General features: G+C 38.7%; 1 protein-coding gene across 1 annotated transcript; it reads right to left on the bottom strand.

Annotated features, from left to right (window-relative positions):
- Window positions 1-1,304: 1,304 nt before the first annotated feature.
- Window positions 1,305-9,842, bottom strand: LOC124265704 (homeobox protein EMX2-like). The gene is made up of 3 exons (XM_046700507.1): window positions 9,211-9,842; window positions 5,552-5,724; window positions 1,305-2,209 (listed from the first exon to the last, which is right to left on the bottom strand). Exons 1-3 carry the CDS (start codon window positions 9,698-9,700, stop codon window positions 1,970-1,972), a joined length of 903 nt encoding a protein of 300 aa, XP_046556463.1. The 5' UTR covers window positions 9,701-9,842; the 3' UTR covers window positions 1,305-1,969.
- Between the last annotated feature and the right edge of the window lie 5,708 nt (window positions 9,843-15,550).

The raw sequence follows: 15,550 nt of genomic DNA, 5'->3' as shown, positions 1-15,550 counted from the left end.
AATACACTATATGTACAACAGAAATAATTTCTTTTCAAAACTTATAGATCTCTTTGATGTGGATGTTTATGTACAAATAGAATTATTATCTCAAGATGAAATGTTATCACTATTTTCTGGGGGTGAACTACTAGTAACTAACGATATTGATGAAATGTCATGGAGATGTATGATTGTCCTCTTCTGTAAATACCTATATTCCTTGCTTCCCTCACTAAACTGTGCATTCTAGACCTCTCATTTTCTTTGTACATGTATATATGACTATATGAATGTTTTGTGAATATATTGCTGTGATTATGTTGCTGTAAATATTTCATGTACATGTTTATAATGATCTTCGGACTACAATCTGGAGGAAATAAAGAGATTCATTCATTCATTCATTCATTCCATGATGTCAAATTGACCGTTCAAAAATACATCACAAGAACCAAAACATCCCATTAATAAACCCTGTCTTATAACGCTATAAACTCTGTTCAAATGTTCAGGGTTCTTTTCGATGTTCTTATCGCCAAGTTGTTTTTTAAAATATGACTTCTTGTGGTTTATTGATAATCATCTGAAAAATAACGCCTTTAAGTAAATATGAAATGCTTCGCGTTACGTTTCAGTGTTTGCATGAAGCCATGTTGTATTTCTCTATATCAATGTATTAATCTCTCAGCAAGGAAAAAAACCTAGCAAAAGGAGCAAGTTTGATCAATCCTAGTGTAAAATTCAGTCATATGTTCAAACAGTACTAAAGAATTCGAATCATATCATTTATTAATAAAGTACACAGATAACTGGCTTCGTGTAGTGAAATCATGTTTGATCTTTTTAGCATCTCTATTTAAAATTAATTTAATATTTAATATTTGAATGGATATGACTCGAAATCATGGATTGTTTGATAGAGTTTTCGTAATTGTATCATTTTCCGTTTTCCTAATATTATTGCTTCGGACTTGTCCTCTGCGTACAGGGATTATGATAAAAACTGTTTTCATATTTCAATATAGGTATCATCCAAAGTAAACTGTTTCAAAATGATAAACATTTGTTGAAAATATATTTTTCCTTTTTCAACAATGTAAGCCTGAAATAAGCAAAGCTAACAGGGTATATGTCTCGATCAAGCGTCTCTTTGGTTTATGAACATATCAAATGAAAGTGAAAATGTATCTAATTATATGTAAATACTATATTTCAAGATACCGTGTTTTACATATATTAAAACAGTGAGTGTGGCCAGTATGAAAGCTGAGCAATATATTTCCCTGAAAGATTCGGTACAAAACAACAATCTCCCAAAAAAATATTTCTCACATGTTTATTCACAATTTACAAAGTATATTTTCTGTGTAAAATAGTCTGCACCACACATAACAACGACTTCATCAACATCGTACAGCACTTGTCACGTGACACACGTAGGTGTGCGCGCGCACTAACACGTGACTGCCCGTAACATTCCTTCTCTTCAGTCGAGTCTTTGGTTTGTAGAATGTCTATTTTGACAATAGTTAGAGAAATACAACATTCTAAAGAGAAAAAAATAAATAATTATGGTAAAACAGTATTTGATATTAAAGCTTATTAGTCAGTGACAGCATCTCTAGAATCTTGTCTTTATTATGAAAGATAGCAAAAAATGCGTTGTGGGCGTTTCATAGTATGACGATGCGCCGCTCTTTGGACAGCCTGTCTGTAGCACTGTTTACACGTGCATGTGAGCGCGCATTGTTCTTGCGCATCTCATTCTCTCACATGATTCGGGACGGAATCCTTAGCACTTTCTTAACTGCGTCGGACGTCGATGACGTCACAGATCATCTCCCTTATTGGGTAGGTGTCGAGCTGTGGCACATTGACTGCACAGACGATGTAACTGGCTGAGCATTTTGAGCATTGTCACGTGACCATGGAGGTCAAGGAAGAGATCTGATTGGTTAGAACCATACCACAATGTACCAATGGAAATTCAGGGATCCCCAGCAACGGATAACACCTCGTCCTCCTCTGAGCAATTGTCCTCGTCAACATCGTCAATTTCCGAGTCCGACATCTCGCTCCTGTCCTCGTGATTGTCACGTGATAAATGCGAATCTTCGTCACGTGAGCAGCCGTTGCAGTCAGCGCCATCTGGTGACGTCACTCCAGCTTCTTCCTCGGCCTTCATTCTTTTGTGTTTTGTTCTTCTATTCTGGAACCAAACTTTAACCTGAAAAATAAAATCGGGAATAAGATGTTTGGTTTCGAAACGTTTATGAAAGGGAAACATGGAGAATCACAAAGAGCATTGAAGCTAAAGAGTCGAGTGACGGTGTAAGATGAGAGTCCTTTCTGTGACGTTATCGATAAATTGGGTATAAATCTACTCCTCGCCCCTCTCTCAGATAGCAGGTCCCTCCCCCTAGGGAGTTCCAAGTGGCTCAGGATTGCGTCCTTCACAGCATATCAAAGGCAGTTTATGTTTGTGATAATGGGCCTGTAATTAGACTGGGCTAAGCGACGTGCCACACAAACGATAACTGTGATGAAGACAATCACTACTACACGGGCTAATCGTGTCTCGTCACCTCTCACGTTACACCGCGAGACTTAGAATACAATGGCCGTTGCCTGGAGAAGCGGCCCCTCTAGTTTACGACGCGTAAACAGGCACATCCAAATATCCAACCATCAGCTCAATCACCGCCTCGTAATTTCTTTGTCATTCTCTTTTGAATAAAAGAGAATCTTATAATATTTGTTGAAATTTGATCTGTTCCATTCAAAAATTGGTCGAGGACGTCAGAGAAGATGCTTGACTGGTACCATTTTATCACTTATTCTTTATATACTCAACGGATACTTTATAAACATTAATTCAAGTTGGAAAGGGTTATATGAATAAACATTATCCTCTTTGAGGGCGTTCGCAAAGGACAGATAATATGTGCGTGCTAATTAAGCCATTGACAGAATAATAGCGATCTACAACTATCGTTAACACGGGAATCCACTGTTATCGTGTCCTGATCTGATGAATTGTTTAGCTATAACCTCCGTTTCTTAACTGTCTTGAACAAGGGGCCAGTTAGCCCCAATCTCCCGTCCAGATCAATATCAGTGATTTGTTGTTGATGATTGTTGTGGTAGTGGCAGGAGACGTAAGGCCGCGATAATTGTTCAATTACAACGCCGAGCTGCACCCCCGGGGCTGAGAAACCCGGCACCCCCCGAGAGTCTCAGCTGATAGCAATAACACACCACCCTTGTCATCGTCACTCTGAAATTGCTTCATTTAACAAACTTTCTTTAATCCTTGCAAATTAATGCGATGGTTTCCAAATAAGCCTTCTGCAGCAATAATACATTATGAGTGTGCTTGAAACTCCTCCCCCGGGAAAATCCTGAGATTGTTAATCCGGACCCAGGAGAGAGGGGTCAAAGTGTTGGGCTCTGGGGGTCGGGATGATATGACCGCGTCATCATTAGACTCTCGGGGCCTAGGGGGCTGCTTAGCCCGTGGGTGGGAGTTTGGGAGAGGCACTTTACGCCTTGCTCCTCATCAAAGGTCGAGTTACTCCCTGCAACAACTACTAAAGACCCGTTTACAAATTCATGGAGATAAATCCGATAATATTTCTTTTGATTTTGTGGTTTTGGAGCCATTTGTCGAGTCCATCTGCGGGTAGGCAAACCTCAAAACAGATTAGCATGATGTAATTATACCGTGCCGAGTTTGCGTGTAATTACAGTCTGTCACGATGAATGTACTTTAAACTTTTCTACCAGTTTCAACAAAACATTGATTTTTAATTTTGTGAGTTTCAAAACACGTTCATTTTCCATAAAACTAAAACGATTCCACACATTAGCTTCTGGTGTCGCATATTTACCAGGCAAACAATAAAATACCCTCAAACAACATGTTCTTAAAAACATATATCATAAATTAATATAATTCCAGCTTAGCGCACGTAGATAAATTCCTCCTTACGAAAGATAATTATTGTGTATTTAATAATTTCCTATCTATTATTCCTACCACCAATTTCTTGTTGCAAAATAACATAATTGTTCCCCAAATCAATGCCTGTCTACTGTTGACACGTAATCTAAGACCAACACAGGAAGAACACATCGGTTTAAGTGTCCGCGGCGTTGTCTGTGTCGACTGCCCTCATTACACAACGATGTTAGTAAAATACAACGATGCGTGGTGAAATAATTTGTATATTTTATTCGATGTGTAATTTCAGAAGATACAAAACAACCTTGTATTTGTTTGATGCAATTATAATGATAACGCCTATACGCGTCCTCATTCTGTTTATTTAGCGGACGGGAAATGAGATGTATAAACTATGACGGATATTCATTCAATTGACGCCTTTCTTCTAGTTATAGCGTGTTTGACGAAACACTTCACTATAATCTATGTTTTAGAAAATTATATCCGCTTTCATACAGAGGAACTCGTCAACCAATTACAAATGTATAATATCTTTTGTATTGTCGATTTTCTGGGTTCTGTATTTTTAAGTTCATTGAATATCATATGCGTGATAATGTTTGTCAAGTACTCGCTGAATTGAATTGACCAGGATGGATGATCCGTGGAAATGTTTCTCTAGTAACCTTCAACCTACACCATTCTGTGGGTAATAGAAAACGTGTGTTTGTTTCAAACGTCCGATTTGAGTTCGTGTATTGATTAATAAAATACAGGTCTCGATTTACTATACTGGAATATATAGATACAGTATTTATGATTCGAATAATACATTTATCAAACACGTCATGTTTTTCCATATCCTTCTCTGCAGTGCGTATATTAACGATATCTACATTAAAATAAGTGTTACCAATAGATGAAGCTTCAAGTCATGCACAAGAATATAAAAGTATATTCCCTAATCGTAAACATCCGAGTTCACGGCAAGAACTGACTTTATTGAGCAGTTTCTTCTGTTTCAGAACCCTTCAGCTCTTGACAATCACTGTATTTTCTTACACCCTGTCCCTATTAGAAATCAGACATCAATCCCATCCCTATAAGACACAATATCACTTCATCTAACCCGTTCCCATCCCACCCCAACCGGACCAGCTTCAACACTTAAAACTAAGTACGTCTCTGCAGTGTCACTCTCACTAGACCAACCCACCCCTACCCTACCCCCTACATGACCCCACCCCTTAAATACCTGTCAAAACCATTAACTTCCCCTTCCTGTCTTAAACCGTAAACACCTTGACCCCTAAACCAAGATCATAACACTCTTAACCTTTCTCACCCCACCCTAAATCGTCACCACCCTTGTTCCTCGCGGGTATGTAATTTCATATTTAATACAAAAAAGCACAATCACTACCTTCTCCCAAACCTCTGACAGGTAACAGATTTGTTTTTGTACAATGACACCCGTCCCCACTCACCCAGCAACGCCACCATCTCACCTACGATCACCCCTCCACTACCCGAACATCGGGATGCAGTCGGTCGTATACCCTGAAGTCTCACGTGTCGTTACAAAGCCCTACACTACACGCCTACAGATCCCCTTTAACGTACCTGTGTTTCTGTAAGCTGTAGTTTGCCGGCTAGCTGCTTTCGTTCCTGTCCCACAACATAGTGGTTCTTCTCGAACGCCTGTTCTAACTGCAGAAGCTGGTTGGGGGAGAACGCTGTGCGGTTCCTCTTGGGCTTTCTGTAGGGGTGAAACAGCAAACCGGGTGGGGGTCCAACTGGAAAATTGATAAATGATTGTTTGTTTGAAAACATTATTTATGGCACCTCGGGAATGAAACAGATGATAAAAAGTTCGATGCGTTGCATTGTACTGTAATGATATAGGGTTGTTCTAGCCTGTAAATATTAGCTCAGGAATCGATCTTTTCGATCGATACTGATTGTGATTATTGTGTGTTTGAGAAAATGCTGCTGGATTAAAGACCACTGTCGCTTGTGTTTTGCCCAAAGAATTTATTTTCTGTGAATATGCACCTACGAAGCTATCACCGCATAATCAGGTTCGAATAATTCTTTTCATTAGTTTTAGTATTAAATATATAAGATCAATGCCACAAAATAATCAGTAGCGAATAGGCAGACAGACAGAATATCTTAAGAATAAAGATTCAATAGTCAATTCAATTTTCGATTAAAAGAAATCTAGTGAACAAGCATACATAGAACATTACATTGAATTTTTTAATATTTCACTTCATATTTAATATTGACGACCTGTAAAAAAATATTTAGTTTTACACCACCACTGCTTTGTGACACTTGTATACAAAGTTTTGGATTTTTTCTTTCGTATTTGTCAAGTGTAAAGTCTTCAAAACGGCAGCTATATGTTTCTATGTATTTGAAACACCGATGACTAAATATAGTAAATATAACCTGATATTGGAACGTGAGAATTCCGCCGTATATATTTGCACGTCTTCGTAGCATGTTATCACTATTGTATTACTTAATGACAGATGCATGCGGTCGTTTGTACACATGTTATCTGGGGATAACCTGTTTTTATTAATCCAACGTGTATCTTTGTTTGACAGAATTATATGCTGTTTACATTGACAAAATATAAGCATTTTTGTTTACACGTTACATATGTAATACATGTACGCCACGAGTGTTGTCACTACACACTGTATATTTGTAAAATGAGATACTTCGTGCTAAAACATATTTTCATAAGACAAAAATCGGTAACCGTTGATTTAAAAAGCCATTTCAAAGGTTTAATACCTTACTTGAAGTCTATTATACTACTCATTTTTCAAATAGCACACAGCGATGCAAAGTTTATCTAAGATGTTTTATAAAATAGAATCCGGCTTAACTCACGCCGGCTGTTTTGTGGGGGTGTTTTGAAGAAAAACTAGGAAAACAATGATACGGAGGATCGACCACATTATTATTTCACGAGTTTATTTATTCATGATATCGAATTTCAAAATCAACACTGTAATACGCCATGGCGTGAAAGTAAACTTCGGTTGCTCTGTCTCCGTGCAGCGTACAAACACCGCGCAGGTTCCGTACAATGTGCTTCCCATTTCAATCACTCAAATAGTCGATTATCTATTGTACGCCGGGATCTCCAGCATTCATATATGTCTTTCATATCTTTATTTTATTTTTAGAAACGGATAATATCGGTATAAAGTGGTATTTATCGTCTAAAGAATGGTAATATTTACGTGTACAGGGGCAATGTAGAAGATATGGACTTTATGAATACAACAGTTATTTTATTACGGAATTAAAATTAATGTGAAATAAAAGTTAGTAATAGAAGAATACTTTAAGACTACTTTGAAAGTTAGATACATGTATGCATGGGTCTGTTTATGCATTTAGTATTACATTGGAAGTTATTTCTTAAATCATTTTCATATATATAATAGATACCTATGTGTCTAGTTGTATGTATGAATGAATGTTGGAGCACATTGTAAAATAATCAGCGTTCTGTTTAAAAAGCTAAAGTATTTAGCCCTTGTTATTGGTTATTGTAAACTAATAAAATACACAAGCAGCAAAAATACCCGTGTATCATGTATTTGTCTTTGTTTATTGTCAAAATATTCAAACCGTTATCATTCGTTTGACACATTTTGAAGAGCTGTTCTTATATGTTATATGCAATACAACATTGACAGGTAATGGAAATAATACGATTTATAACTTTATTTGTTGTTTAAATGTGTCACCGCTCCTTTGATAAACACACGTTGCTTTGTCGTAAATAAAAAGAATACAAACTGGCGTGTTTCACGAAATCCGATTTTCAAGCTTTTCAAAAGAATATAAATATTTGAGGATTTTTTCCCGATAAGTACAAATTTCCCCGTCTTCGAGGATTTTAAGATAAGCTTGACAGAGTTACGACAAGCCGTCACAGGGTCGCGTAGCTGAACGGATGCTGACAGACATACGGCAGTTTGTGACAGCATCTGGGGACACAGGGAATATATGAGGGCAGTTGAGCGAAAATGTTTACACAATCCAGCTGTAAAGAAAGCAGGGCTTTGCCTCGGCAACACGGAGAGGATTGAGAGGTTATTAATTCCCTATAAAAGCATCCCTCAACCACAAGTACCCAACAAAGCGGCATCGATCGAAACGCTACTAGACTGAGCGAGAAATATTTGTTATGCGATTGTCTGATTTCTAACCCATCGCATTGGGCTTGTATTACTAATTGTTTGATTTAGTGGAAGCGAGACGTGGAGACAATGCGTGGAAGTATAATTATGTCTTGAAATTAATATTGCAAATGACAATTTTATGTAATATTACAATGGTCCATGGAGTTTTCATAATGGGCGATCGATTCCTCTGAATTCTGGATAGTGTCTTGTAGAACAGGGTCGGCTTGAACAATCAAACCTTACATAGAAAATGTCGAATAACTCATGGAATCGGGTTCGGTTATACTACAAACACTGTCACTGACACCAGAAGGTAAACATAACCAGTTGAAAATGTGTTTGAATTTGGTGTTATTAACACATTTACATTTTATTAGAATTTGCAGTGTGTGTTTTACTAACATGCGTGGCAGTGTGCCAATAATATTTTGTGCTGTATTTCATGTGCTTATGGGATGGTGGTCTCGTGAATTGCACACAATGTTGTAAAAGAAGCTGACTTGAAAGCGCCCAATATAAGTTTACCTGACTGAACAGTGTGTTGGCAATTTGAAGAAAGATTAGGACCACCTACTGGTCTAAGTAAAATAATGTGTCATTGATTTGGGAAATGTTATTGTCCATATTTGTTGCATTCCAAACTCAAATACTAATAATAGTAAACTCATATAACAGTAATGGAAGTAATCGAATACATGAATTATTGTATCAATTTGATTGTCTAAATTGAATAATAATTCATATTGAACTCCTTGATGAAGATGGAGGGAATGTGTTCAATTAAACATAAACGTGGTTTTATGTTCATGTAGGTTAAAAGCGCCACCAAATAAATACATATATTTGAATTAAAAACATGTTCATGGATAAAAATTTACTCGCAATCAAACAAATCCCTTAAAGGGAAATTCGCATTTTAAAATGTCATTTAATTTCTTTAGGTATTTTAACAGCTGTAGATTAAAAGAACGAAGAGTGGATACATGGGTTACAATGATGCATAAACTGTAATACATAAAAGGTAGTTTCCAGTTCTGCATGGGAGAAGATATGGCGACTTACCTGGATATCGAGGGTGCACAAATCCAGAGTAGCGGTTTATCCATGGGTGATGCGCTGGGGAAATGTCTCTGTTTACCCCGTACAAAAGGGGGTTGAAGGGGAGGGTGGTGAGTTGATGCGGCGCGAAAGGAGGGGATGTGAGATTGGGGAGAATTCTATTACACACCCTTAATGGCTGAAACACACTAGTGTCTGAGTGGTTAGTGAAACTATTAAACAAATGTTTTAAGTCCGATCCCGACCAAGATGAGCATCTGTTTTCCATCTCAGGAGATATTGTCATTTTTTCGGTCCTTTCCGTAGGACTAACAGGACTTCTACCCCTAGGGCTGAGCGATCGCCGCACCCCGGGGCTCACAGATCGCCGCACCCCCGGGCTTGGGGGGCTACTGACCGATTTGTCGTCATCTCTCCGTCCTATCAAAGATTCTATAGAAAACCCGTGACTTTTCCTCGTAGGTAGTGGCGTCTCCAACGCTGTCGCTGTCATCGTGACTGCGTATGCAGTTAGCTTCCAGGTAACAACGTTGCGTTCCGTTCGACAGCTGTAGTAGCCGAGGTGGGATGGTGATGTTGTGTGTGCAAGACGACGCAGGATGGTGGTACACAAGGCTATGTCCCGGTCTCAACGTCTTGTCCTTCTAGGCTCTCAATTACTCGGAGAATAAATCCACAGGCCTACGATCGCTTTCATTATCTGCCTCCGTCGTGGCCTCTGAAAAGACAGCCGCACGCCCCTATCCTCTGCGACCAATTACACGTCAATTACTGCCCTGGTGGGCGGAATCTGAAGAATGCTGCACGCTGATTGGTTGATTGATTTAAGTCGACGCCCGCTAGGTGGCAGCACTTTTGCAAGGCGCTATTGACAGCCAGTGAGCAAGCGAAGCACAATAAATGTAAAATCTCTGTTTATGAATTCAAACTATTTGATTGTGTATTGTTACGCCTGGAACAGCTTGCAGTGACATGGCGTACAACAGGTACCAAGAATTATACATCAATATTTTGTTCAACCTGCGTTATTTGCATTGAACAGCGTAACACACTACGTTTACACAGGGTGAAAACAATACCGTATGAGGTAACAGATTTGAGTGCCATATCTGTGAGAACCATACAGTTAATGCATTATGAATTTTAAAAAGTACAGACATGTGACCTACCTATTGTGTTGACAGCTCCGAGCCTGGCGCTTGACTGTAGAAAATTAAATTTTGAAGGCTTTTAACTTTTTCGAGATACAAATGTTACGTAAATTGTTTTATATTTCACTTCTGTAAAATTTATGACATATTATTAGCGTCATTTGTTGACGCTATTGAGCTAATGAATAGCGACCAAAGAACTGTGGACAAGGTGTTGCAAGGCGTAAGTTATGATTGACAAAACTGGGGTATTCAAGAGAGTAGAGTCCACAAAGTTATATTTGCTTGATAACGTTTAACAGACAGTTTCAAGTACATGTTCTAACGAGTGTTTTATTTGATGGATTTAACATGAAGAACGGACACAGAGATGTTGTGACAGGCGTTTTGATTAAACTGAGAATCGTAGAAATAGCACCGTAGTGGCGATTTTTTTAACAATTTGCAGAGTAATTCCTTAGCGTTATTAATCAAGAGAGTATACACATGTAAACTACGACCGTAATTTGTGTGCAGTGCCAACAGATGAGTACAGGTATTGTAAGATTAGAGATGTGTTGGTTTTTCACGTCTATATATCAGCGGCATAGCTTTATGATAATACTCAAAAAAATGCAGAATGCCAACAATAAATTGTGAAACTTACAGGAAAACACCACTATGCATCTTAAGGACTGCTACATCCGGGGTCATACATACAATGTCCTACAAATTTTGGGGAGGTCTTTTGCATATACCTAAATATAAAACAGAAGAGGCGATCTCTATAGTCGCTCTATAGTCCTGCACTGATGAGTGAATCGGTGGAAGGGAAGGGAGCGTTATTGAACGATATTAGATTATACACGAATGTTAAAGTTAACTTACTGGCTAGATTTGCTTTCTTTATTTTACCAATCCAAGCAGAAATACGATTCCTATGCTTAAAGAAACAGATCAGCAAGGAGCACAAACAGTACCCACGGGAATGCCTACTTGTTTCCTGAATGCCTTATCCCCAAACTGCCCATAGAAATAATCTTATCAATGAAAATATCCGATATTTTCTTGTATTCTTTTCTCGGTAATCTTCACATTACATTGTTTCATTTTTCACAAAATGTCCTAACTATAAAACTATATCAGAATATAACGAATGAGGTTTTAGGGATCATGCTTGTATGAACGTAACCTTTGCAGTAAAGATGCAGTATAAGTTTGCATATGTAATGAACATGTTCTCCATGGAATGCATGGCAAACATCAACAGTACCGGTATGGAGTACAAGACTGCACCACATGTAATGCAAATTTATTTAGAAAACACTAAAATAGATGGCTTTATATGCAAATACTAGAACACAACATACTGTATTTTCCTGGACTGTGATGCACTCGACTACTGCCTGCCCCGTCATCAATGCGTTCACATACATGGTATTGATATGGTAATTATATAAAGAGTTGCATATCAATTATATAAGTGTGTATGGCTAAACGGATTAACCAAACAAATATGGCAAAAGGTGTCTAAATCAAAGAAATCTTGAATCCAAAAGCATGAATCCTCCAAGGAATGCAATATGTGTATGTGTGAGTAAACGCCGCTCACAGCTATGTGATGGCCAAAGAAATTTATTGAACAATTATATAAGGAAGAAATATTGTCTTTCTTCATAAACTATTTTTTATTCTACACGTATGTATCGCGAGTGGACTTTGATTGTTTCTCGAAACAACTTTTATTGATTTTCTTTTGTTCAGGAAAGAATGTCCGCCGCAATGCGTACCGACAATAATGAAGTAGACGGTGAACTTGGTGAATAGATTTATCGGGTGTTTGATGAAGATGAAATGTTTCAGGAAATATATATTGTTGTAGAAAAAAACAACACCCCGGGATACACACGAGGAAAGACTTACAAAGTTGCTGAATGTTATATGATATCACTTGTTAGTGTCACCTGTGATGATATCATGCAACTATACCCTCCACAAGAACTGATATCATGTAATTACAACTCCTGTCATGGATATCATATAGCATCAATTCAGGTTCCCCTACCAAATTATTCCTCACAAGCCGATACACAGTAGCGACATTAAGCGCCGCCAATTTGTCAATTGATTCATTAAACAGATAGTTTGGAGAATGACATTAAACGGCAAAATAACACGGAAAGTCAAATTTAATCCTTGAAATTATCGGTAAAAGCGTACAAGCTCTCTTTAAGACGTTGATTGAAGAGGTTTGCATTGATAGGGCCATTTAATGCCTATTCACAAGAATTGGCCAAGATCTCGAATTCGTATGATTGCCTCCCTAGTCCCCCGTCCCAACTCCGAAGCAAAGCACAAATGGTCGTGTGGAAATTGTGTCTCGTTAATCACAGCATTCCACTGTCAGTCCAGACCAACCCGCAGTCTACAAAGACACGTACGTTGCGCGTCAATCTGCTACGGTGCCCGAAGACTCGAGTTCGGGGGAAATACTGCGTCTATTTCCCGCCAGATCCGTGATGGGAGGTATAGTAGCAACAATTACAGTTCACCATTGAGGATGTAATCAGTTCTTTCCTACAGCCATTAGAGAAAAAATGACACAAACTTAAGCTGATCAAATTATCGAGGATTCTCGGATCCAGCGGAAAACACCCAACGTCAATTAAATTGGTGATAAATAGTATTTAGAAATGAAGAATTACGGTTTCCGTCCTGTCGCCGCAAGGTGGCAGCACCAGTTCAGGATCTCCCGCTACCAAACCATGGCATCTCAATTTCAAATTTAAAACGACCATGCGCCGTGAGAACGCCTGAACTATAATTTGCGTGCATTGTGCTTTAATTTCACGTAATTACACTTGATAAATATATCACCACGTTAGAACTCCCAGTTGGGTAGGTACGTGCTTTTTGTTCCAAGCTTTGTTTAGGCTCTATATTTTCAAATATGCCCACGGTCCGTGAGCTCGTTTTTCAAAGTCGTCATTTATTTTAAAAGGCGTCTGTTCACAAGACGTAATATGGAGGACAAATTGAGCCGTTTATTGAACCCCTAATTTGATCGTAATTAAAACGTGTGCGGTGCCCGTGTTTAACAAAGTTGGGCGTGGTCATTGTAGAAGATAAATGGCCACTCGCACCTGCCCGCAACGCTGCAACAAGGGAGGTAACTGTCACCTTTACAAGCAGCACATGTCCTGGGAAGCAACTAGGTCCTTGAAACTAAATTTACTCTCAATCCACTTGCACAAAATAAACTAAAAACACAACAGCATGAGACCCATTTCTGGTCGAAATCGACGCCAGGTAAATCGTTGCTATGGTAACCTTGGTGCCTTTATGTCACCTTATGACTGCTCTCCTGAACGTGAAATGAGTGAGTGGAAGTCTTGTACGCCGGAATATGTGTTAATGTCAGGTAATTAGACTACTGGAAAAATATTCGGCGTTTGAACGCGATTATTCCTGATTATTCCCACCGTCGGGGGAGCGCTGGCTTACAAAGCAGTCACGTGATGGTCAAAGTGTTGGTCCTTCGTGTGGATACAGATTCATCTAAATGTTTTTAATTTCATAATCAGTCGCCATTCTGACCAACCGATTCCCTATTGGACCCAAGGGGCTTTAAAAACCCGATGTTTTGGGGAAATATGTATCCGTGGTGCAACTGCAACATTTGTGCATATGTTTAGGGTTTTAGTCGTGCGCTGTAATAACCTTGAATCAGAATCTACGCCTTCATCACGATAACTGAATATACAATGTATATCTGTTCACAGATTCAGATGGTTTTCATTTTGAAAACAGGGTTAAAGGGTATTAAAACTAAAGCGTAATTGTAAATTTTAGGAATTCATAACTTTTCTATTTGAATCAGAGGGACAACTTTCTTTTGACACTTTGCTTGGACTCAGTACTCGCATATTATATGTTATGTTTTTAACTCGCCCTGAATGCCAGCGACGATTTCTCATGTTTGCTTTCACATGAAGGCTTACCTGTCAATCATACAGATACTTCTCCTCCCCTCCCCCTCAACCCACTTACATCCCCGCCCTTCGTTCAGCATCCCCCCACAAGGCATTCCTCAACATTCTTCCGCTGAGGTACAAACTATATCCAACACCCGACAACACAGAGTAAGACCTCTAACTCTAAACTGTCACCTACAAACACGTCTCGGCACAGGTGTGACGCAGGTGTAGCCAGGTAATGTTACACCTGTGTTTTACCTGTACCATACCTGTCCTCCCTCCCCACTTTACCCCCTTCTGAGTCTCTGTCCCTTCTCACCATCCCCTTCTTTCTGTCCCCGAGGGAGGGGCATCCGTGACCGTGGAGCTAGTTACTTCAACATAGCGGAGATGTTTTCATGCAGAGTTTTATTGAACCACCCCACAGGATAGCCTGTCAATTACCCAGTAGAAAGACGGGATAGATAGATTTAACCCTTCCTGTTGTTGCAACTCGGCTTCTGATACGTAAACATAACCTAAATAAATATATAATTAATGTGGTAATGAAACATGTATTGACTTAAACGCTGTTGAATATACCTGTAATTGACACCTTTGATCTCACGCACAGGTATTTCACATAATAATTTTAATCTTTACAATGTATCATATCTAATCAAAATAGGCTATTAACTTATGACAATTTGTGCTAGATCACTTTTAATTTGAAAACTGTTGCTAGAACGATTTGTTATAATTACTTTGTAATATAAAAACCTGTTTACAGTTTGAAATATCTGTGTGTTTTAAGTTTGACGTTGTGCGAGTGATGGTAGAAAACTAACAGCAAATATACAGCAATATAACACCTGATACCGAAGCCAAGCATGTTTAAGCCGAACCATGTGTGTTGTGTGGAGCGATTTGAAACCGCAATAGATAGGGTGTTTTCGGTCTTTAGATTTTGGGTGGTTCTCACTTGTTGACCCATAATGTGAATGTTGTGCCAGTCTTTCCTCATGACATGTTGTCATGAATGTTGACTGAAGGATTTACCAACTGTAACGGTTTCAGTCCCATGACGAAGTATTTCCCAATACAATAATCTGCCAACCTGCAGATATGGATTAAATTACGCTGTCTTAAAGCGTATGACGAATAGAGACTTTAACACAGTAGCCATGAGACTGTATACACGAATAAATAGCACTGTTAGATTTCCTTACCGGATCTTAGCTGCTCTTGATACATTGC

The sequence above is a fragment of the Haliotis rubra genome, unplaced genomic scaffold, assembly GCF_003918875.1.
Source record: "Haliotis rubra isolate DU_JTF1 unplaced genomic scaffold, ASM391887v1 Scf99, whole genome shotgun sequence".
NCBI classification, from domain to species: domain Eukaryota; kingdom Metazoa; phylum Mollusca; class Gastropoda; order Lepetellida; family Haliotidae; genus Haliotis; species Haliotis rubra.
Note: the sequence above shows the minus strand (reverse complement) of the source record. Positions and strands in the feature narration are given on the sequence as shown.

Bases quoted from the DNA above. Each gene is read 5' to 3' on its own strand.
- LOC124265704 (XM_046700507.1), bottom strand. From the start codon at position 9,700: ATGACAGCGACAGCGTTGGAGACGCCACTACCTACGAGGAAAAGTCAC. The intron at 5,725-9,210 runs GTAAGTCGCCAT...TCAATTTTCCAG, and splicing joins TGTGCACCCTCGATATCCAG to TTGGACCCCCACCCGGTTTG. The intron at 2,210-5,551 runs GTACGTTAAAGG...TTTATTTTTCAG, and splicing joins TACAGCTTACAGAAACACAG to GTTAAAGTTTGGTTCCAGAA.